Genomic DNA, 23374 nt, shown 5'->3' with positions numbered 1-23374 from the left:
AGGGGTTGTTATAAAAGTGGATGGGCAGGGTTCTGTGGCCTACTTTGTGCAGGAGGTCAGACTAGATGATCCTATTGGTCCCTTCTGACCTATGAGTCTATGTATAAGATAAAACTAAGGTAGCACAGTTATGTACTCAAAAGTCAGAAGATGATACAATTAAGGTTGCAGGTACAACTTTACCTTTGTCCTTTTCTGTGTATTCATTTAATTATATCATGCATTCAATTTGTTACATGATGCAATATATTAACATTCAGTTTTTGTGCAATCTTATCACGTACATTTTAGAGCTGGTCAAAATTTTTCTCACAAAAAGAGTTGTCAAAAATTGCTTTTTAATAAAATAGAAAACCATAAAAAATTGTCAATATTACTGAAACCGTCAATTCATCTCTAAATTTTTATTTAAATTATTTTTAAAATTTTCTTTTTTCTTTTGTTTACTGAAAGATATTTTCTTACTGAAAACCCAGTTTTCAGTAAATGAAAAGCTTTGAAAACAGTTTTTTTGCAAAAAGTTTTGTATAAAATATTGCAGAACATTTCACAACATATGGAAAATAAGAAATGGAAACAATACTCAAATTGTTCATAAAATTGTTTTCCTGGTGCATAACAAATAAATCTGGGTTCTGCAGGAGCACATTTTGTAAATAAATAATTTTCATTGGTTCTGTCTTGCATACACAGAGAGTAGCATATAATTCTACCAGATCCTATGCGTGTGTCTCTAAAGGTAGAAACAATTCTATGCTTGAGAAATATTTTATGATTATGTAATTATCAGGCAGTAATTTGATGTGATGTACTTAAACCTATATACTGCATTTGACTTGGTTCTGCATAACATTTTGAGTAAGAAACTATAACAATGCAAAATCAACCCTGCACACGTTAAATGGACTAAAAACTGCCTCATAGGACTCAAAATGTAATTGTAAACGGGAATCCAATTTGAGCAGGTGTGTTTCCTGGTGATATCCCACTGAGATCTATTCTTGGCCCTACTCTGCTGAGCATTTTTATCAATGATCTGGAGGAAAACATGAAATAATTGCTGGTGAAGTTTGCAGATGAGACAAGATTGAAGGAGTGGTACGTAATGAATAGGACAGGCCGCTGGTACAGAGCAATCTAGCTCACTTGGTAAGCTGGATGAAAGCAAACAGTGTGCATTTCAATCTAGCTAAATGTAAGGTCAGATAACTAGGAGCAAAGAATATAGGCCATACTTGTGATACGGGTACCAACCCCACAGTGAGCCATCAAATGTTAACGAGCTGTGTGGGCCTACTCAGCCCCACTCTGCTACATGTGCATTCACTGTCAGGTAATGAAAGGGCAGATAAAAAAGGAAGAGAAGAGCTCAGTAGCGAGCTGATGACGGAGAAGAACAGACCTCCTATCCTTTGCTCCCTGAGGAAAGGGTCAGCCTAGAACCACTGCAGAGACTGTGGGAGGCTTCCAGAAGGAGTGAGGGATGCAAGCAGGCCAGCACAAAACTGTTGAGTTTGGTTTGGGGACAATTTATTTGCTTTGCTACATAAAGACTGTTGGGTTGTCTGTGCTGGCCCATGGGCTTAACAAGACTGTTGCAAGAAATCCTGTGGGGAAGAGTGGACTAGATTTCTGCATTCTAGTCGAGTCTGCCCTGTCATTTGTCTTGAATTTTGAAGAGCATACAGTCACAGGGACTCTAACCAGTGTTTCTGAAAAAAACTCGGGGGAGGGGGATGGTCATAGTGCATAATCAGCTGAATGTAAGCTCCCAGTGTGGTGCTGTGACCAAAGGGTTAATGCCATCCTTGGAGAATATCGAGTAGGAGTAGGGAAGTTATGTTACCCCTGTGTTTGGCACTGGTGGGACCAGTTCTGGTGCTCCACAATTCAAGAAGGATATTGATAAATTGGAGAGGGTTCAGAGAGCTACAATACAGATTAAAGGATCAGAAAACAGGCCTTATAGACTCAAAGAGCTCAATTTAACAAAGAAAAGGTTAATGAGTGACGTGAATACAATCTATAATTACCTACATGGGGAACTGTCTAGCAGACAGTTATAACAAGTTCCAATGGCTGGAAGTTGAAGATTAGATTCAGATTAGAAATAAAGGATAACTTATTAAAAGTAAGGGCATTTAACTAGTGGAACAACTTACTAAGGGGTTGTGGTGGGTTCTATCATGGAAATTTTTAAGTCAAGATTGGATGTTTTTCTAAAAAATATGCTCTAGTTCAGAGATCCGCACATCCCTTGGCCCGCGCTGCTTCCTGCAGCCCCCATTGGCCTGGAACGGCGAACTGCAGCCAATGGGAGCTGCGATCGGCCGAACCTGCGGAAGCTGCAGGTAAACAAACCATCCCGGCCTGCCATCAGATTTCCCTGACAGGCTGTGTGCCAAAGGTTGCCGATCTCTGCTCTAGTTCAACCACAGCTATTGGGCTCGAAGCTGTAATTAATTCAAGGAAATCATATGGTCTGTGCTGTGCATAAAGCCATACTAAATTATCACAGTGGTCTCTTCTGGTCTTAAAATCTATGAATTTATGAATATGTGACTCATATAATGCACAGGCACAAGGAGTAATGTTAACTATGCAACAGTAAATACTCTTAATAGTATTTTATATGGAATTTCATGTGTGTGTGTTTTCTAATTTTGTTTTTCTAAGAAAAAAGGATAAATTCTGTAATTTAGAAATACATAATTAGAAGTTGCTGTTCTGTGGATCTTACAAGATATTTGTAAAACCACTTGCTATCAGAGTGCAACTAAATCATTGAAGTATATCTCCTGAGGAGCCCTGCCTCGGTCACTGTGTATATTTTTTACACTGTAGCCAAATTAGTTCTCTGTCCATGAGCAGGTATTTTTAAAACATTGAACTGTCATTAACTTATTTTCCCAATTATAGTCAAAATAATTTCTCCAGGGGAGCGCAGAATATTTTTTCCCATTTAATTCATCTCAAAAGTGCCCAAACAATTTGTATTCAAACTTTCCAAGGGTGGGGATGGGGTATTTATATTTATAGAATCAAGTGATATATTTATATATTAAATTATATAGTTGTGGCTATAACGTATATGTAAAATTTGAATTATAGCTGGAGAACTAGCTACAGCTGTATTTAAAATATATATATACAAAAATAAAACCCTCAGGCAGAGACCAGGCCTGCAAAATGTCAACCTGATATTTCAGCAGTTTATGAGCATCAGAAAATGGGAGGCTAGAATGGAAAAACTTTGGCAGCTTTAAATACAGCTATTGCTAGCGCTCCAGCTATAATTATTTTATGCAATATTTTTTTCAACATCCTTGAAGAAAATCTTTTATGAGGTGAAATTTATGACCAGGGTAGCTGGGCAGTGGTAGCCCTGGTCAATTGGTGCGCTGGTTCAAATACTCCTAAGCCAAACATTTACACTTACTTACTCAAGACATGCATCATTCTAAGCCAATCTTTTATGGGTAAATAAATTACAAACAGAACAAAAATACACAGAAGAGAAGAGCACTTAATATAGTGAAAATTGTTTCTAGAATCATTTCCTCTGGATATCATTTCTATTGCTAGAATGTTTGTTTTCTCATTGCATGTTTTTAATTTATATTTCAGGTAGTGTTCTGTATTAAGTGTTTCTACTGAAGAATAGTTTTGTTCCTTTCAAAGTAGTACTGTCATTTTATTTGCAGATCCCAATGGAATTTTAGCTTGATATTTTAGCTTTTATAATAATGTAAAACGATTTCAACAATGGTTGAAAAAGACTCTTGGGTACCCAATTTAGTTGTCTAATTTCTAAATGGCTTAAATGCTGTAAAGTAAATTGTATGTAACTGGAATTAAAATGAGCAAAACCTTGTATTTTCCCTTTGGAAAATGGTTTTAATTTAAAAAGTAAGTGATGTTGCTTTTTTATGTAATGTTTTAGACAGAGATAAAACTTTTATCTAAACTGGCAAAGAGTAAGACTTACAAATTACCATTAGCAAAGAGGTAAGTTCATAACCGCATTCACAAAACTTTAATCAACTCTTGGGAATGTGCATGCTGTATCAAAATAGCTAGTTATTCATTTAAAAAAAGTCCTATTTAAGGGAGGGTTTCAGTAAAAAGTCAGTGTACAGTGAGGACACATAATAGCCGAGGCTTCAATTTGTCAAGTTTGGCTGGGCTAGAATCATAGAATATCAGGGTTGGAAGAGACCTCAGGAGGCATCCAGTCCAATGGCTCTCAAACTTTTTTTTACTGGTGACCCCTTACACATAGCAAGTCTCTGAGTGTGACCCCCCCCTTATAAATTAAAAACACTTTATATATATTTAACACCATTATAAATGCTGGAGGCAAAGTGGACTTAGGGTGGAGGTTAACAGCTTGCAACGCCCTGTGTAATAACCTTGTGACCCCTGCAGAGTCCTGATCCCCAGTTTGAGAACCCTCTAGTCCAAATGCCTGCTCAAAGCAGGACCAATCCCCGGACAGATTTTTGCCCCGGATCCTTGAATGGCCCCCTCAAGGATTGAACTCACAATCCTAGTTTTAGCAGGCCAATGCTCAAACCACTGAGCTATCCCTCCCCACGCAGGTTTGAACACGGATGGATCTTTTTTGTAGAATGTGAACTTGCCTGAACATGTACAAAAACCTAAAGTGGTGCATGAGTGAAGATTTGTGTCTTTGAGCAGTGCCTAGGCACCATTGTAAGATCACTGACTGAACCAACTGCGTGGACAGTTCTCAGTTTCATGTACTGTTTTCTTTTTAAGTTGTGTTTTCATTTCTGGCTGTACATCTGGAAGACTGATTCTGTTCTGCTTTTTCATTTTTGTAGACTAATTTTCTCATGGCTGTGGGCGAGGCCTTTGAAAGATACAGAAGGGAGTTGAGTTTTTTCAATGGCACTTTTGGCATAAGTCAACTCTTGCTTGAATTTCAAATTTCCTCTTTCTTCTACCAATAGACTAGGCAGCATATTTGCTACCATTGTAGTCAATAGTTATAGCAACATATTTGTAAGACTTTGCTAGCCCTTCTCATGATTCATGTCAAGTGCTCATGTATCCTGATGGATATGACGCTCCTTCCCTTTGTAAAACAAATCCAGCATGACAGCCCCCATAGGGAACAGACTGAACATAGTTGTCTGTATATTGCGGAAAAAGTTTTTCTTTAGGTTTTCTCATACAAGCAACAGAATTTGCAGAAGAGTCACAAAGTGTTCCTTTTCTACATTTTAATTGCCTGTTGCAAGCTTCATGTGCCTCTGAAGGACTAAGTGCCTTGGTTACCACTTCTCTATTTTGAGGTTGATGTGGTTTGGGTTTTGATGCATTGCTTGTGGCTTTTTTATTTTTTTTTTCAGTTTGCCATTTAGAATATCCACTTAGCTTTTGTGAGTGTTTGTTGAAATTAAACTTCTTTTTAATGAACAGTCCTACAGCAAAGTCCTCTGTTCACCTGCAAAACAATTCTTAGCCTTTCTAGAGACACTGTCAGCAAAGGTGTCAGTAAATACCAGTTCTGATTATTGTGGTTTTTGGTTTGGTTTTTAATGTGGACAGATGTTTACTAAGAACTGACTGAGATCACCAAGTCATTTGACGTAGGCCACAGAAAAGACATCAAATAATAGTACCTTTAGGGCACTACTGACTCCAAATACATTTGAAACAGAGATCCAAAAGTAAAAAAAGCTCTGTATCCCATTACCAGCTAGTACTCAGTCTGTGACTAGTCCCCACAAAGTGCACCCACAACACCCTCAAGGGGTACATCTACAATGCAGCTAGGAAGGAGCCTCCCAGCATGGGTAGACAGACTCAAACTAGTGGGGCTTGAGGTAGTATGCTAAAAATAGCAGCTTGGATTCTCAAGCTCACTGGATGCTCTGAGTGTGAGCTCAGGTAGCTGCTATCCAAGTCTTTGCTGAAGCTCCAGTTTCTATCCTGCTATTTTTAGCATGCTAGCTTAAGTCCCACTAGCATGAATTTGTCTGTCTTGGCTAGGAAGCTCACTCCCAGCTGCAGTGTAGACATAGCCAGGCTGGCTGCTGTTGTAGTCTTTGTGCTTCCAGATAGTGCAGCTGCCTACCTCAAAAGAGGCAGAGACAAATGGAGAACAGACAGGGCTATGACTCTTCCAGTCCCCTCTCACCCTCTCCCAAGGGGACTATATGAATGCTAAAGATATCTATCAGTCTGTTTCCCTTACCGCTTTTCAGGGTAGGCTTTCTATACCTTTCATACTTTGCCTGTTTAACTTGGGGTCTGATTCTGTCACCCTAGCTGAGTATATCACTGGGACTACTCACAGAGTGAGGTACTACTCAGCATGAGTAAGGTGACAGAACTAGGCCCTAAAGGTTTTGTCATACAAATGCTGGGGGCGGGAGGGGGAGAGGGAAATGAGTATAATTTCTACTGATTTGTCTCTAGATCACACAGCAAATTAAAAGTGTCAGAAGGGAATGAGGAATGCATTTCTGGGCTCTAATCTAAAAGGTCACATACCTTGAGTCTTATGAATGTCAAATCTGAGAATGAAAATCAGTGTAAATAAACCAGTGTTTTTCTTTGCTCTTTGAAAGCTCCCTTACTCTCTGTTGCTGTCCTCCCTGTCAGGATCTGTCACTGTGAGGGAGATGATGAAAGCCCCCTCATCACACCATGTCGCTGTACAGGGACCCTACGCTTTGTTCATCAGGCCTGCCTGCACCAGTGGATTAAAAGCTCAGATACACGCTGTTGTGAACTCTGCAAGTATGACTTTATAATGGAGACCAAGCTCAAACCTCTCCGGAAGGTACAATATTAGTAATTTAATTATATTCAAATGTTGAAAGGATGAGATGGCTGTACAACCTGCTGACATATTTAAGATACATTTACATTTCCCAAATGTCATTTGATTTACTGTTGCAATGAACACAGAAGCTGATCAGTTTACAGCAGTTGTGGTTCCGGTCAAATGCGTTTCATGCCCTTAGAACATTGTTTCATATGATATATTTTGCTGTTTCGATTTTTCTTCCTTAGCTTTGGTGTTATATTGGTATGTACATAGATTACAAAACCAGAATGGACTCAACAATAATCTAATCCGATCTCTCACATAATATAGGTCATAGAATATCACCCTGCAATTCCTCTGTCAAGCCCATAATTTTTGGTTGAGATTTATGCAGATGATTGTGCAGAGATGGAAACTGGAGATAACCCAAGTAATGCTTCTAGATGCATAAATGTTAATGGTTACATTTGTGTGAAAATTTATAATACCCATCCATGTGCATTAAGTTCCCTCTGTAAATTAGGTTACATTAACTGATTTGGTATCTAGGAAGTCAAGTATATGCAGTTTGAGGATAAATGTGCTTCCAGATGAATCTTTTAAAAGTCAGTTTAATTGACAATGAAGTGTCAGTGTATAGAAGGTGAAGAGATGTTAATTTTTTTGCAAAAGGGAAATATCCTTTCTTTCTCTTGTGATTCTCTTCCCTGCTTCCCCCAGTACATCATTGTGTCCTGCTGAGGTTTTATTATCTTTAGGAGTTTCACTGGAGCCAGCATCTAATTTAAAGCTAAACTTTAATTTTTATGTGAGGTTTTCTGAAAAGTGATTATGTAAAAATAACATCTTACTCAACAGACCTGTTACCTATGTGTATTCAGAGCCACTTCGGTGAAAAAAAGATAGGTTTTAGTGCTTTTTACTCTTGTTAACACAGCCTAGAGAGTGAGCAGGATGCTATGCCTTCCTGTGTCTCATTCACAGAAATTATTTAGCAAGTTCCAATCAATTATACCAGCTAATAAAAAGCACTGGGGCTGTGCAGGTGTCACAGAAGTCTTAATTTGATCTGCAAATGCTTTATCACAGACGGTCATGTTACAGAGAAGGAATACTTTATTTTAAACTGCCAGTCTTGCAAACTAAACCTGGGATCTGAGAACTGAGCACATCTAAAAAAGTTATTTATTATTATTTATAATTTTTAATATACACAGGCAAATTGTATCTGGAGCATACTTAAATATCTTTAGTCACACACTCTGGCATGATCTAAACAAATTGCTCACTCTCGCCAATGTAACTGCCAAATTTACAAGTAAAAATTGCCATGTTTCCCAAGTGAATACACTGAGAGCATATTATTTAAACAAAAAATCTGCCTAATTCCACTATACATTAAATTTAAACGGGATGTGTGAAAAGCCCAAGAAATACAAGTTACAGCTTCCACGATGAAAAGAAATGAAAAACTAACACTACTATTAACATCTGAGCAGGTAATTCTCACTCAGAATTCTTCTTTCATTCTGAAAATCATATAGAATACTGGCAAATTTAGAGTGGTTACACACAACTGCATTCGTGTAACTCTGTAACTTTCTTCACTGAATGGCAAACACTTTAGTCATGGTCCCCGGCTCTCAGTCATCACCAGTTCTTGGTAATATCTCTAATTTTGTACATGCCAGGGATTGTCCCTGCTTTTCAGAAAATACTTATTTTCCACTAGAAGAAGCATTCCAAGCCCTGTTTATTTCAGCAATGTTAAAAGATGCCAACCAGTCTTTTTTCCGAAAATTCATACTGTACATACAATATTGGTATGTTATGTGCCCAGTATATAACTGCATGGACCCAGTCCTCCCACTGAAATCAGTGACAAAAGTATGAATTTTATATTGTAATTTGGTCTCGGAAATATACTTTTTCTCCTCTTTCTTGCTGGTCTTCTCTGGTTAATTCTTCTCTCTGCTCATTACTTCAACATACCAAAATTACCAGGAATTTCTTTGAAACAATGCTAAGAAGTTCTTAAATTATTTATATTACTTGCATTAATGGAGTCCTGAGTCTTACATCCTTTTGATATAATATCATGGATATACCATGCCTAAGTGTTTACATTTATCTCTTCTTATCATGTCACCATGTTAAGATACACCATACAGTCATGAAGAAGCTGTTTTGTATGTTGTTGCAAAAGCAAAATTAGAATGGGAAGAGAGATCGCACAGAGATCAGCCGTATGAATGTTCATGTGCATTAGTAGTTGTGGCAATAACACAATCTATATGAACTTGGTGAATTCAGATGTCCTAACCTGTCCCATTAATGGTCTATAATCCCACTCAGCCCTTAAAAGGCATCAGATGGAGGCGTCCATTTCTATGCCAGAGCATTGCCTACCCATGCACTGCAATCCTGATCCCATTCCCTTTCAAATGGATGGGAGTTCTGCAACTGATCTCAGTGATAGCAGGATTAGTCACTTCATTGGGAATCCCCAAAACAATTATTTCTTCTCTACAACTGGTCAGTTTGGAACACTGAGAGTGACTTTTATGGCAAGTGTAGCCAAAGTAAGGCATTTTCAGGTTAAGTGTGATCTGTAGGATTCTAGAATACAGCTACCTTCATATTTAATGGAGGAGAGGGCCACAGAGACTACCTATCTTTATCCATGCAGTCTAGCTGGGCTTGCTCTTATGACTAAATATCATCGAAAAAGGTAATCTTTCTCAATACTTTTTCAACCGTCTTATAGAATTTAATAGAAAATGTATAGCACTGCTAAACAATTTATAAGATGGTTCAGAAAAAACTATCATTCTCTATTAATTAAATTCTGTAAGCTTTTACATTTACAGTTCTATACCATTGATGTTATCTCTGTTAAATTCAATAGGGCCATCCCATAACTCTGGATCTGTCCATGTGTGGAAAGATATATATTTTAAAAATGGGTTAAGGGAGAGAGAAAGCAAGTATGTGTTCCAGGGTAGCTTGGAGTAAGGCTGCGGCTGGCTACACTAGAGAGCTTACAACGGTGCAGCTGTGCTGCTGTAGCACTGGTAGTTCAGATGCTCTAAGCCGAGGGGAGAGAGATCTCCCATTGACTTAAGTACACCAGCCCCTGTGAGTGGCGGTAGCTATGCTGGTGAGAGAACCCTCTGACATAGAGCTGTCCATACCAGTGCTTAGGCCAGTGTAACTTACATCTCTCGGGGGTGGTTTATTCACACCTCTGAGCAACATGACTTATACTGACTTAAGCTGTAGTGTGTACATAGCCTAAAAGTGTGTTACCATGAAGTACATTATCCTGTGGCTCTATTGTACATTTGTAGTGCAGTTTCATTTTGGAGTAAAATAGCAAACTAAACAAATTTTTAAAAAATGAGAATACTCATTACTAATGAATGAGAGTAGAAAAAATCGTTTTAGGAAATACTTACTTCCAGCTAAATAGGTTAGTTACGTAGATTGAGAAATGTTGCTGTATAACAGGCAGTTTCTGGAAACTTTGGTTACTTCAAGAGTGCCTGAATCGACTGTAAATGCTTCAAGACATAAAGGAATCAGTTAAAAATACAATGACAATGAAAAATGTATAGAAAAGCAATTTACATATTCCTGTCTAATTCATCACAGAAGTTTTATTAATATTGAAAAAGCCATGGTATTCGCAGATAATCTGTTAAAGCTTCCCTCTTTAAGAGGAAAACAATATGGCTTTGATTGTGAAACCACTTTAAATATGAAAGATTTCCCACCCCCAATCCCTCACTGGTCTCCAGAGCTTCCCTTGATGACCATCCCTTTCAAAGCCATCTATAGACCCATCTTTTCCAGACTATCCTTCTCCATGTAGACTACTGCCCTCTGCCTAGTGGATCTTGGCTCTCAGGTACCTTCTATTGCAAACCTCCATGTGCTTTTAACAGATTCCACAGCCTGTTAGGCAACTGTCAGCTCCCCCAGATCCCCACACAGCCTCTTGCTCTACAGAGCTGTTGAACTTCATTAAGGAAGGCAAACTGTAAAGCACAGAAGTGTCAGCAAAATGGTAGATTTCTGAGGTTCACCCAAGGAAATTTTCAGCAACTGAGAACAGAGAAGGCTATTATTTGACAGATTTTGTGGTGACCTAGGACACTGAGCCAAGATTGTAACCTGATCTTGGGAGATATTGAGCTCCCTTTGGAAGTTAAGGTTCTTAGCAACTTTCCGGATCAGGTCCTTAGGACTCAGTCTTGCAGCCATGCAAATGAGGGTTTGAGCATCTCTTGCAAAGTGTTGCTGAGTGCCATCAGCTCCCAGCAGATCACACTTACACCCAATCCCTACTGTATGTTATGTCCACTGGAGACTTAGTCATTGAGTTCATGGGACCTGAGACTACCTGAAAGACAGAACAGTGGTAGGCACAGATGAAAGAAGTGCTCAAGGCCAGGCAAGGTCAAGTCCACTGGTAGGGTAGGGGTAAGATATACACAGTCCAATAAGGTGAAATAACAGTGAGCTCTACAGATGAATGGACCAGTAAGAACACAGTAGATGGCATATGAGGCACTGAACAGTTAGCTGAGAGAAATTCTGTTTCCTGGATACAGTTAGCTGACTCCCATGACTAACCGTGATATGTAACCTATCTCTTAAATCAGCCACCGTACCAGATGACTGGAGGGTAGGTAGTGTAATGTCGATTTTAAATAAGGCTCCAGAAGCAATTACAAACTGGTAAACCTAATTTCAGTTCCAAGCAAATGATTGAAACCATAGTAAAGAACAGAATTATCAGACACATAGCTAAACATGATATGTTGGGGTAGGGTCAACGTGGCTTTTGTAAAGGGAAATGATGCCTCATCAATCTATTAGAATTTTTTCAGGGTATCAACAAGCATGTGAACAAGGACAATCCAGTGGATATGATGTACTTGGACTTTCAGAAAGCCTTTGATGAGGTCTAATTGGCCACAGAAGACCCAGAGAAAGACAGGCCCTCATAGGGCTGAGAAAGTGGCCACTGAAGGCACTAGAAGCAAAATCCCCTGCAATGCCATATCCAGGTGCGAGGGAGTACCATAGAGGTGAAGACGTGCTATAACACCCTCCTTCCTTCTTTCTGAAAAGCCTTTTGTTCTGGTCATCCCTATAAGGGCTCTGCAAACCATGGGCACTCCATGGACTACAATCTGAGAACTAATGATTAGAGATTGTTCTATATCTATAACATTCTTAAGAATTTAGCCTTTTTTTGACTAGCAAGCAATTCATGACTCCATCTTCATTTTTCTTTGAATGTATTTGTTCTTTGTAAGTATTTGCTGAATAGTTTTGATGAATAATGTTCAGCATATGGATTATTTGACAGCAGTTCTCTTTGGCTCTTTACTATTCACATTGTGTGGTCAGTCACCTAAATATTATTTCTGCTCCCTGTTGGATGACTAAAGCTTGTTGAATAGGGGAATAGTGAATAATGAAGAACCAGCATCTGGTATGAATAAACATTATGTGCTAAAATGCATGAAACTGGATTCACAAACAATGAATAATGTGAGTCTGTGAATCATAGTAAACTGAACTACACAAGTGTAATAAAACATTATTAATGAATCAGCTTTTTTAAAGCATTCCACCAGCTCTACTAAACCCACCAAACAGCTGTCAGCTTAAAACAGTTATTTTCACTACTACCATCAGGGCTAGATTTGAAGCAGCAATCTGAAGGTGAAGGGCTCAATATCCTTGTGATGGGTTGGATCACAGAAATCCCCTTGGGAATGCCACCTGATGTGCCTAGACTACCTCTGAGCCTGTTTTCCCTGCCAGCTTGGGACTTCAGAACCCTGCCTTGTTTGAGCCAGACACGCTTGCCTGCTGCAAACACAGATCCAAGTCTGAACCACGTCCCCTACAAGCTGCAGGCTTAACTGAAACCAGCTTAAGAAGTGCTCCTGTCTCCAACAGTCAGATACCCAGCTCCCAATGGGGTTCAACCCCCAAATAAAATCGTTTTACACTGTATAAAGCTTATACAGGGGAAACTCATACATTGTTCGCCCTCTATAACACTGATAGAGAGGTATGCACAGCTGTTCCCCCCTGCCCCCACACTCTGGGTTAATTAATAAGTAAAAAGTGATTTTATTAAATATAGAAAGTAGGACTTAAGTGGTTCCAAGTAATAGCAGACAAAGCAAAGTGAATTACCAAGAAAAATAAAATAAAACACGCAACTCTAAACCTAATACAGTAAGAAAACTGAATATAGATAAAATCTCACCCTCAGAAATGTTTCAGTAAGCTTCTGTTACAGACTGGATACCTTCCTAGTCTGGTTACAATCCTTTCCCCTGATACAGTCCTTGTTCCAGGTCAGGTGGTAGCTAGGGGATTTCTCATGATTGCAGCCTCCTTTGTTCTGTTCCACCCATTTATATATCTTTTGCATAAGGCGGGAATCCTTTGTCCCGCTCTGGATTCCCACCCCTCCTTCTAAAAGGAAAAAGTTAAAGATGGATTCCAGTTCAGGTGACATGATCACATGTCACTGTAAGACTTCATTACCCACTTGACAGCACACACGTATACAGGAAGACTTACAGGTAAAACAGAACCATCTTCAGTCAGTTATCCTAGTTGATGGGCACCCTTAAGATTCTAATTCACCATTAATGGCCTACACTTTGCATAACTACAATAGGACCTCAGAGTTAGATTTCATATTTCTAGTTTCAGATACAAGAATGATACATTTATACAAATAAGATGATCACACTCAGTAGATTATAAGCTTTGTAATGATACCTTACAAGAGACCATTTGCATGAAGCATATTCCAGTTACATTATATTCACTCATTAGCATATTTTCATAACATCATATGGAGTGCACCATCACGATCCTATTACCAGTCTTGCCACTAATTCTCACAAACCCCTGTTTGATACCAGACCATGGAGGTTTGACTCTTGATTGCAGTATGTTCTGTTATAATTGTTTTCATAATAGCATCTTTGGAACATTTCAAATGCCAGACTTGTAAGGATCAAAACTGAACCTGTTTACAGATTATCTACATTTCTATTTCTACGATACTATGAAACAGGATTGGCATTAAAAGAACATTGTTTTAACTTGACTGGTGAAGTACTATATTTATTCAGAGGTTTTATGCCTCAGACTTCCATGTGCCCTTAATTTTGTATTAATGTTGTTTACAATACAGTCTAAGACTGTGTGATAAACCCACATTTACATACTTGAACTTCAGTAAAGCATTTAAAATGGTACCATGTGGGAAATTATTAGTTAAATTAGGAAAGAAGGGGATCAGTACAAGCATTATAAGGTGGATAAGGAACTGGCAAAAGGGGAAGAAGCAACAGGTTGTGCTAAAAAGTGAATTATTGGACTAGACAGAGATTGCTAGTGGAATTCCTCAAGGATCATTCTTGGGACCAATCTTATTCAATATTATTGTTCACTACCTTGCCACAAATAGGAGTGTGCTAATACAGTTTGCTAATGATACAAAGTTGGGAAGCATTGGCAGTATAGAGGAAGATCCGAATATTATACAGGAAGAGCTGGGTGACCTTGAAGACTCCCATGGCAGAAATGGGATGAAATTCAATAGTACAAAGTGCAGGGTCAAACACTTAGGGTCTAATAATAAGAATTTCTACTACAAGCTGGGTCTTGTCAGTTGGAAGCGACAGAGGAGGAGAGAGACCTGGTTGTGTGGGTTGATCCCAGAATGACTATGACCCACCAATGTGAAGCATCTGTGAAAAAAGGCAAATGCGATCCTAGGATGTATCAAATGAGTCATTTCCAGTAGAGAGCAGTATTAATGCCATTGAACAAGGCACTGGTAAGACTTGATTTGGAATACTGTTTACAGTTTCATCACCTGTGTTCAAGAAAGGCAAATTCAAAATGAAACCAGTGCAGAGAACAGCTTATTGGGTGATAATGGGAATGAAGGGTCTTTTTTATGAGAAGAGATTGGAAGAGGTTGGCTTGTTTAGTCTAGCAAAAAGGCATCTGAGAGGGGGTTGCTCCCTATAAGTGCATCAGTTGGATAAATAGCAGGGAGGGAGAAGAGCTATTAAAGTTGAAAGAGAATTCTGGCACAAGCAAAACTAGATATAAACTAGCCACGAACAAATTCAGGCTGACAATTAGAAGAAAGTTTCTAACCATCAGAAGGATGAGATTCTGGAACAGCCTCCCAATGGGAGTTGTGAGGGGCAAAAAAATTATTTAGTTTTAAGAGAGAGCTGGACAAATTTATGAGTGTGACTGTCTGATGGGATTGCTTGTGGTGGTAAGGGGGGGACAAGGCTCAACAGTGCCGGAGTTCACTTTTGGCTTATGTCATATGTCCTAAAAGCTCATACTTAAGGGTTTCATATAGTCATCTCCAGGGGTCAGGAATGGATTTTATCTCCCACTCCCCTTCCCCAATGTATTCTGTTGCGTTTCTTTTAATCTCCTTCCTCAGAAGAATGAGAGATGGTCACGGCTAGAGATGGTACATAGGATGGGGAGGGCCAGGGCTCTGAAGTGGCATGGAAAATTCTCTCTCTCTTAGGTGCTTGGCTGGCTGGTTCTTGCTCATATGCTCAGAGGTTAATTGATCGTTATATGTGGGGTCAGGAATTAATTTCCCCCTATGTCAGATTGGCACTTACCTTGTGATATTTTCAGTAGAATTATGTCTGAATCAGATGGGGCCATGGGCCAGATTCTCAGTTGATGCAAACTTGATAGCCCTGTGGAAATCAAAGGTCATATGCCAGTTTATACCCGTTTGCCTATCTCAGTCTCTTCCAGGCCTCATTTGTTATAAAATAAACTTAGATATAGTTGGTAAAGTTACAGCTACAGTTCAGAGATACTCAATCCAATATTTGAAGCGTGAAGCATAGTAAAAAACATAAACTTAATCAACATATTACAATAATCCATATGGAATGGATGAAAGCATCAAATTAAAATGTGCATAACACAGAGATACATCTTCAAATGGAGATTTTCCCCAAAGCCTCTCACTATGATTATATTTCAAATTACTTTTCATATTTAAATCTTGCTATCTAGTTAAAGATTTTTGGTCTCTGATGAGCTATTTTCCTTTAATGTATTATCCCAACTGATTATTCTGTAGGGTCAAATATGACTTTCTTTCTCTCCTGGTTTTGATTTAACTTTGGAAAATTTTTAAATAACCATTTACAGTAAAATCTGTGTTTCCTGGCACTTTACCAACCAGAAAACTCTGTAAACCTGCATTTCTGATCCTCATTGAAAGCCTGGTTTATGGTCCGGTTGGTGTGGGGTCAGCAGGCTCCCTACCTGGCTCTGCATGGCACCCTGGAAATGGTGACATGTCCCTGCTGCTCTTAGGCAGAGGAAAGGCCACAAGGGGTTCAGAGTGTGGGGAGGGGGTGTGGGACGCAGGATCTAGGAGGGAGTTTGGGTGTGAGAGGAGGCTCAAGGCAGGGGGCTGGGATTCAAGGTGCTGGATCCAGGTGGTGCTCATCTGGGGCGACTCCCTGCTAGCGGCAGTGCCCCAGCATGTCCTATTGGCAGCAGTTCTCAGCCAATGGGAGCTGCAGAGCCAGTGCTCAGGGCGGGGGCAGCACACTGCTGCCTACTGCGCCTCCGCCTAGGAGCAGCAGGGACAGGTTGCCACTTGTGGGGAACCACCCCATTTATCGCCACCCAGATCCAGTACCCTGCACCCCTCCTGTGCCCCAACCCCCTGCTCTGAGCCCCATCCCACACCCAATCTCCCTCCCTCTTAGTTAATTGGAATTTTTTACTCACCAGCAGCCCCCATTCCCTGAACATACCAGATAACAAAGCTTTTTACTGTATTTAGGAAGTAAGAGTAATTTCACAAATCATTATCATGTAAATACCATTAACCATTAAAAATAAATTTATCAACTTTGTTTATGCAGCAATTCAGGCACCATTTTATTTCTATTTGGAAGGATAATAGAAGTTACAGGATGCTCCTCGTTACAAAACTGGGTTTTCTTAAATTGAATGACAATTCTGTCATTACTCATATTAACAAATTAAATACAAGTTTAGAACTGTTAATATTCAGACAAATGTGATCTTTTTTGTTTATGCATTAGAGATTGTCGATGTAGCTCTTCCAAGCATTCACAAACCTTGCAGCCTGAGTTTGTTTATACATTGATATTGTATACCAAATCAAGCATTACTACTAGACAGTTCTCAATTGGGCTACTGATTTTCATATATCAGAGGACTCCATGGGATTACTTTAGGTAGCCCACTGATACCCATAATGAGGCAGATGGAAGATAAGGTCTCTCCCCACATGATAACATCAGCCATAATAAGAATAATAAAATATATAGAAGAAAGAAACTAATTTAAATGGGTTAGCTCATATTCAAGACTCTCCAAAAGAAAAATATAAAGTCACTGCTGTCCTCCCAGTGCACCAATGGGGTAGATTAGTAGCTCAGTGGTTGAGGCGGGTTAGTGAAGAATTAAGTTATTCAACAGAGAGATTCACTGTTGGTTAAAAGCAGATATTCAGTTTTAATGTAATAAGTAACAAATTATTACCCTTTGTCCTGCAGCAGGGCTTGCTGGGTCCTAGGGAAGGGCCTGGCGACTGATTAAGATCTACTTAGTATTGCTCTCTCTATAGAGGCAAGAATAAAAAGCCATAATACCAGTCACAAATGAGCTCCATCAAGATATCTTAAGGCAAAACTCTGTTACAGATTTTCTATACATTATGTTGTGTTCGCTAATAATAATAATAATCCAGTCTCTCTCACCGAGTCTATTCCACGAACACTTAGGGAAAGATTCTCACACTACTCCTTGTATTGTACTGTTTCACCTTCATGGGTTCGAACAATTTTGCTTGGCAAAATTTTCAGTCTCAGCTTGCCCATAGACTCTATAGAGGCAGGAAACAGTGCAGAATCTAGCATATCAAACTGACATTATAACTATCCTCCAAATCTTTGTATTCTATATAATACATTCTTCTCATATGGTTTCAAGTCAGCCCTTTACATGGGACATAAGAGTTAGAAGAAAATGACTTAGGTTTCATTAACAGAAATGTTTTCTTTGTGATGGAGCCTTGAAATTGCGTGGTCAGTACAAAGCCAGAAGAGGAGTAACCTTTAGGAAGTGCATCTGTCTGATAATAGAAATAGTATTTTACTGGAGGGATTAGTTCAAGGCTTGATGATTTGAGGATAAATCTTTAGCGGGTGATATAATAATTGAAATGAAGGCAAAATATGCTGAAAGATGTTGATTTCTTTTTGTTTAAAAGATAGCTTCACTTTGATCATTCCTATTTACGCTCATTATTTAAGAACATGCCATGTGGTATTCACTGCTGAAACTGATATTCCCTGCAGAGAGCTGTGTGAGCTCCAGCTGTGAAATCAAGCTAGTCCATTACAAAACACTCCTCCCAGCTGAAGAGATTCTGTCACAACCTGAACTGACCTGCAGTATCTCCTAGGAAAAAAGGAAACTTTTGAGCAGTCACTACTGTATCCCTTGCTTTTTTCTTCTATTACTCTGAGTTGTGATGTAGACACCATGCAGCCTTTATTATCTTTATAACAAGATCCATGATAAGAAATGATAGCTAATGTGTGGGTCCGGTAACATTGACTTGCTGTGGGATTCGTTTTCTTTTAACCTAATTTGGTGGATACGTTTCAATCCTTGACATAGCAAAAGGTCCTGCATTTTCCTTTGATTTCTGCTACACAGTGTTGTCAAGGCAACCAGCATCAGTGTTTTCTTTCCTACAGTAAACTAAGACTCAAACATTGCAAGCCTTAAATCACACTCATTTCTTGTAATATGTGAGGTCACATACTTCACCAGCATGCACAAAGGCACAAAGCTATTACTTTTTTATTGGCTATCATGTTATTATAGTGTACAACTTTGTGCACAAGGGAGAATGTGTATATTAAAGCTTTTAAAGTTAAAATAATTCTATAGCATTTATGTCCAGTTGTGATGCCTCAAGGATACAAGGGACTGTTTTGTACAGACAGTTGTACTTCTAATGTTTTAGCAATTACAGTTGAGCTCTACGGCTAATTTGTATGTAAACAGATCACACATATACTTGTTCTTATGGTGCAATCTTCTCATGACTTGTGCCATAACAAGAACAATAGGTCATAAATATTTCACAGTGGATAGTCTGGGCTACCCACCACTCCCAATTTTTCTTTTTGTTCCGTTCAGTGGAGGTTCTGCTGCTCCTGTCCCAATTTACAGTGCTTTATAGCAGCTGAGAATCTGACCCTCCCAACCTTTCATGACCCAAAAATATCCCCAAAGCATCATCATGCTAGCAAAATGTCATCACATCAGAACATTGTACTGTGACATCACAGTGCAACAGCCTTCTTGAAGAGAATACAAGATGGCTTTTATTGTTTCTAATGTCGCTTTGCTGTTCATGGTGATTTGGGCTCTTATTTTAAAATAAAAAACCAGAGCTTTGGTTACACTAGTCTACAATTTTTGAGAAGTCGTCTGCTTCAGAGATAAAATGTGGTATTTATTATGTATTTTGATGTGCTGAATTCAAATATGACAATTAAAACAACTGATTGGCTACTGTTTCTAAGATATTTAAGTTTTTACATTTTATGTCTATGTATATTGTGTAGATAGTAGAGTTTTAATCATAAATTGTAAACCTAGGTCTTTTCATGTGTTTATGGTTGCTTTACATGATAATATTTCACCTGTCCTGTTTATGTAACACTTTAAAAATCAGCAAAAGGGTTATATAAATAAAATTTATTATGAAACAAAAGGCAAAAAACTATTATGTACATAGTTTAGTCCTATTCAGTGTCTACTCGGCGCTTCTTGGCTTGTCTCTTGTATTCATTAAATGGAGCATCTCTTGTCACTGTCCAGCAATAGTCTGCAAGCATTGATGGGCTCCATTTGCCCTGATAACGTTTCTCCATTGTTGCAATGTCCTGGTGAAATCGCTCGCCGTGCTCGTCGCTCACTGCTCCGCAGTTCGGTGGAAAAAAATCTAGATGAGAGTGCAAAAAATGTATCTTTAGTGACATGTTGCAACCAAGGCTTTTGTATGCCTTGAGGAGGTTTTCCACCAACAACCTGTAGTTGTCTGCCTTGTTGTTTCCGAGAAAATTTATTGCCACTAACTGGAAGGCTTTCCATGCCGTCTTTTCCTTGCCACGCAGTGCATGGTCAAATGCATCATCTCGAAGAAGTTCACGAATCTGAGGACCAACAAAGACACCTTCCTTTATCTTAGCTTCACTTAACCTTGGAAATTTTCCACGGAGGTACTTGAAAGCTGCTTGTGTTTTGTCAATGGCCTTGACAAAGTTCTTCATCAGACCCAGCTTGATGTGTAAGGGTGGTAACAAAATCTTCCTTGATTCAACAAGTGGTGGATGCTGAACACTTTTCCTCCCAGGCTCCAATGACTGTCGGAGTGGCCAATCTTTCTTGATGTAGTGGGAATCTCTTGCACGACTATCCCATTCGCAGAGAAAACAGCAGTACTTTGTGTATCCAGTCTGCAGACCAAGCAAGAGAGCAACAACCTTCAAATTGCCACAAAGCTGCCACTGATGTTGGTCATAGTTTATGCACCTCAAAAGTTGTTTCATGTTGTCATAGGTTTCCTTCATATGGACTGCATGACCAACTGGAATTGATGGCAAAACATTGCCATTATGCAGCAAAACAGCTTTAAGACTCGTCTTCGATGAATCAATGAACAGTCTCCACTCATCTGGATCGTGAACGATGTTGAGGGCTGCCATCACACCATCGATGTTGTTGCAGGCTACAAGATCACCTTCCATGAAGAAGAATGGGACAAGATCCTTTTGACGGTCACGGAACATGGAAACCCTAACATCACCTGCCAGGAGATTCCACTGCTGTAGTCTGGAGCCCAACAGCTAGACTAGAGCCAATCAACAATTTTAAGCATCATTTTCATTCTCAGTGACCCAGAATTAGTAAAGTTTGACTACATTTATTTCAGAAGCATTTTGGCTGTAGAGCAGTGTTATCAGAATATAAAACTTCTTAAAAATCAACTACTAAAAGCTATTTCCTCTTTTACTCATCTGCCATTCCCAAGTTCTGTATTTCCCCCGCTACACGGGTTGATCTCAGTAACGCTCATGGAAGTGTAAGGAATTCAGGACATTTCTGTTTTAAATATTTGTGATGTCATCCATGGCTGCACAGAAACATGAACCTGAATCTGGTTAGGTAAAATGCCTTTTGTACATTCCAAACTCTCTTTGTATGACACAGTTAACAAAGGGGCTGTGGGTAAGCCCAGAGTCCCAGCTGTGTCCCTGACAGAAATGTAGCATTTCAGCAGGTGCTGAGATTATTACAATTCTGCTCTACTCAGTAGTGTGGTCTGTGTGACTCAGAACGAGTCTAGACCTTTTATCCCCATCCTTTTTGGTGAAGAATCCAGTCAATCATGTCCTAATAGTGATATGTGAAACAGGTCTTTGAAATTTACTGAGTCATACTGGAAAATTTAAAAACATAAGAAGCTGAACACATCAATTTTTCAATTCTCAGCCCCAATCTTGACTTAAAACAAATCTGAAGCTGTTAGTTATTTGTTGACTTTTAGAGAGAGTTTCAAAAATACTTGAAACATTCAGTTTTTAGGGCTTGATTTTGAAACTGATGGGAATTTTGCCATTGGCTTTAATGGAAGAGGACTGTTTGCCAGCCTAATACTGATTAATAATGTAATAAATGACTAAATTAATCAAATTAAAATATCCAAACTTTACCGAGATTATTTAAACTAAACTTTCAAAGCATATGAGTAGTTCTGAATAGAGGCAGCTAAGAAGCAGGTTATATATAGCCTCTGCCTGGATCTGGTTTGCTTGTTATTGGTGGAATAAATGTAATTACTTCATTTACAATATATATTATGGCTCTTCTCTTGTAATCAACTGCTATATTCGCAGCACTGGGTCTAAATTATGTTAAATTAGGGAAAATAATATATTTAATTTCCTATATTTTACAACTTTCAATACTGAACTCATTTTTCTTTTAAGTTTAAAAATATAGTCTTTCACTACAAGGACGTAAAATTTTCTACATATACCTCACTCCCCTGCCACATGATGTTCAGAAGTTGGCTATGGGAAAAGTAAAAGCACAATATTAGATCTTTGCAAGAGGACTTTGAGAACGTAAAGCTTGCCTCAACTCCTCATCTGTGTGTTACGGCTGTACTTTTGTGAAGGACTTTCCTGGATTATTCAGCACAGATTGGTTTTTGTTTCATTGGATCAGAGGATCATCTCCATGGAGAAAAGTATAAGAAACAATGAGATAGGAGTAGCTACTTGTTGACAAATTGGCACATTTTTTGCAAAGGTCAAATTTAAAGAAAATAAAGCACCTCCCTTCTTTCAATCACTGGGATGTAGCAAGTCATGCATTTGAATCTGACATATATATTACACTTGCACTTGAACAGTCAAGTGTACTGACCTGATCAAGCTGAAATGCATTAGAAAATGTCAGACTGGCACACCTTTGGCCTATAGAGTCACCCAAACCAAACAACACGTTTCTTATGAATCAGATTGATTTGAATAAGTGAATATCAAATACTGGGTTCTGGTTCTCCACCCAAGTAAGGTTAATTTATTCTTCAGGAAGAAAATAATGACCACATGAAAAATGGCTATTTTCAGGATCACTTGCACTATTTACTGGGTGAGTAGGAAGGAGCAGTATTCACTGGCGGCAATTTTGTTTGCATCTAACAGAACAGAAAATGAAAATAAAAACAGGGACGCAGGTGGGGATTTGGGTAGCAACTTTTAGAGGTTCGTCCAACTCTTATCAAATTATGCCTGAACTAAAGGTTCCCTAGTGCACGTTAATGTAGTCCCACTTCAAGCAGAACTACGCTAATGTGCACTAGGGAACTTTTAGTGCATTCCAGCAGGATCCACAGGGGCCATTTAGTGTGCAACAGGCTGATCACATTAGAATTTACATCTTTGCTGGTGCACTCTAAGGTACCTTGTAGACATGCCCAGAAAAATATTTGTATGTGGTTTCCTAATATGCAGTCATGAAATTATGGACAGTGACACTTCAGGGTATTTAGAAAGAGGTCTGAAGAATGAATGGCTGATACTGAGGGGAAGAATGATTGGCTACAGTTAAATATATTTTTCAGAATATTTGAGGGTTTTAACTCTGTCTTCCTCCTGAATGAGTATTAAAGTTTCTAATGAAGTTACTTCCCTTTTGTGTCAGGATTCTCTAGGAGCTTTCTTTGGGATGTAGCCTTTCGTTGTTGTGTGTGTATTTATCTGTGTATTGTTGCTTCCAACATATAAAGCTATACTTCTCTCAATCCACATTATGGAATATAGGTTGATGTGAAGGGGAGTTACGCACATGGTCTAATTATAATCAGGGTTATACTGATGATAGAAAATA

General features: G+C 38.9%; 1 protein-coding gene across 2 annotated transcripts in view; it reads left to right on the top strand.

Annotated features, from left to right (window-relative positions):
- Nucleotides 1-23374, top strand: part of MARCHF1 (membrane associated ring-CH-type finger 1) — a 247434-nt gene that overhangs the window by 199472 nt on the left and 24588 nt on the right. For both annotated transcript variants that reach the window (XM_032802951.2, XM_075066354.1), the window contains one exon: nucleotides 6637-6817. In XM_032802951.2, the coding sequence (XP_032658842.1) occupies nucleotides 6637-6817 (181 nt within the window). The remainder of the gene's footprint in view (nucleotides 1-6636; nucleotides 6818-23374) is intronic.

This window comes from Chelonoidis abingdonii, chromosome 5 (genome assembly GCF_003597395.2).
Source record: "Chelonoidis abingdonii isolate Lonesome George chromosome 5, CheloAbing_2.0, whole genome shotgun sequence".
Lineage (NCBI taxonomy): Eukaryota > Metazoa > Chordata > Testudines > Testudinidae > Chelonoidis > Chelonoidis abingdonii.
Note: the sequence above shows the minus strand (reverse complement) of the source record. Positions and strands in the feature narration are given on the sequence as shown.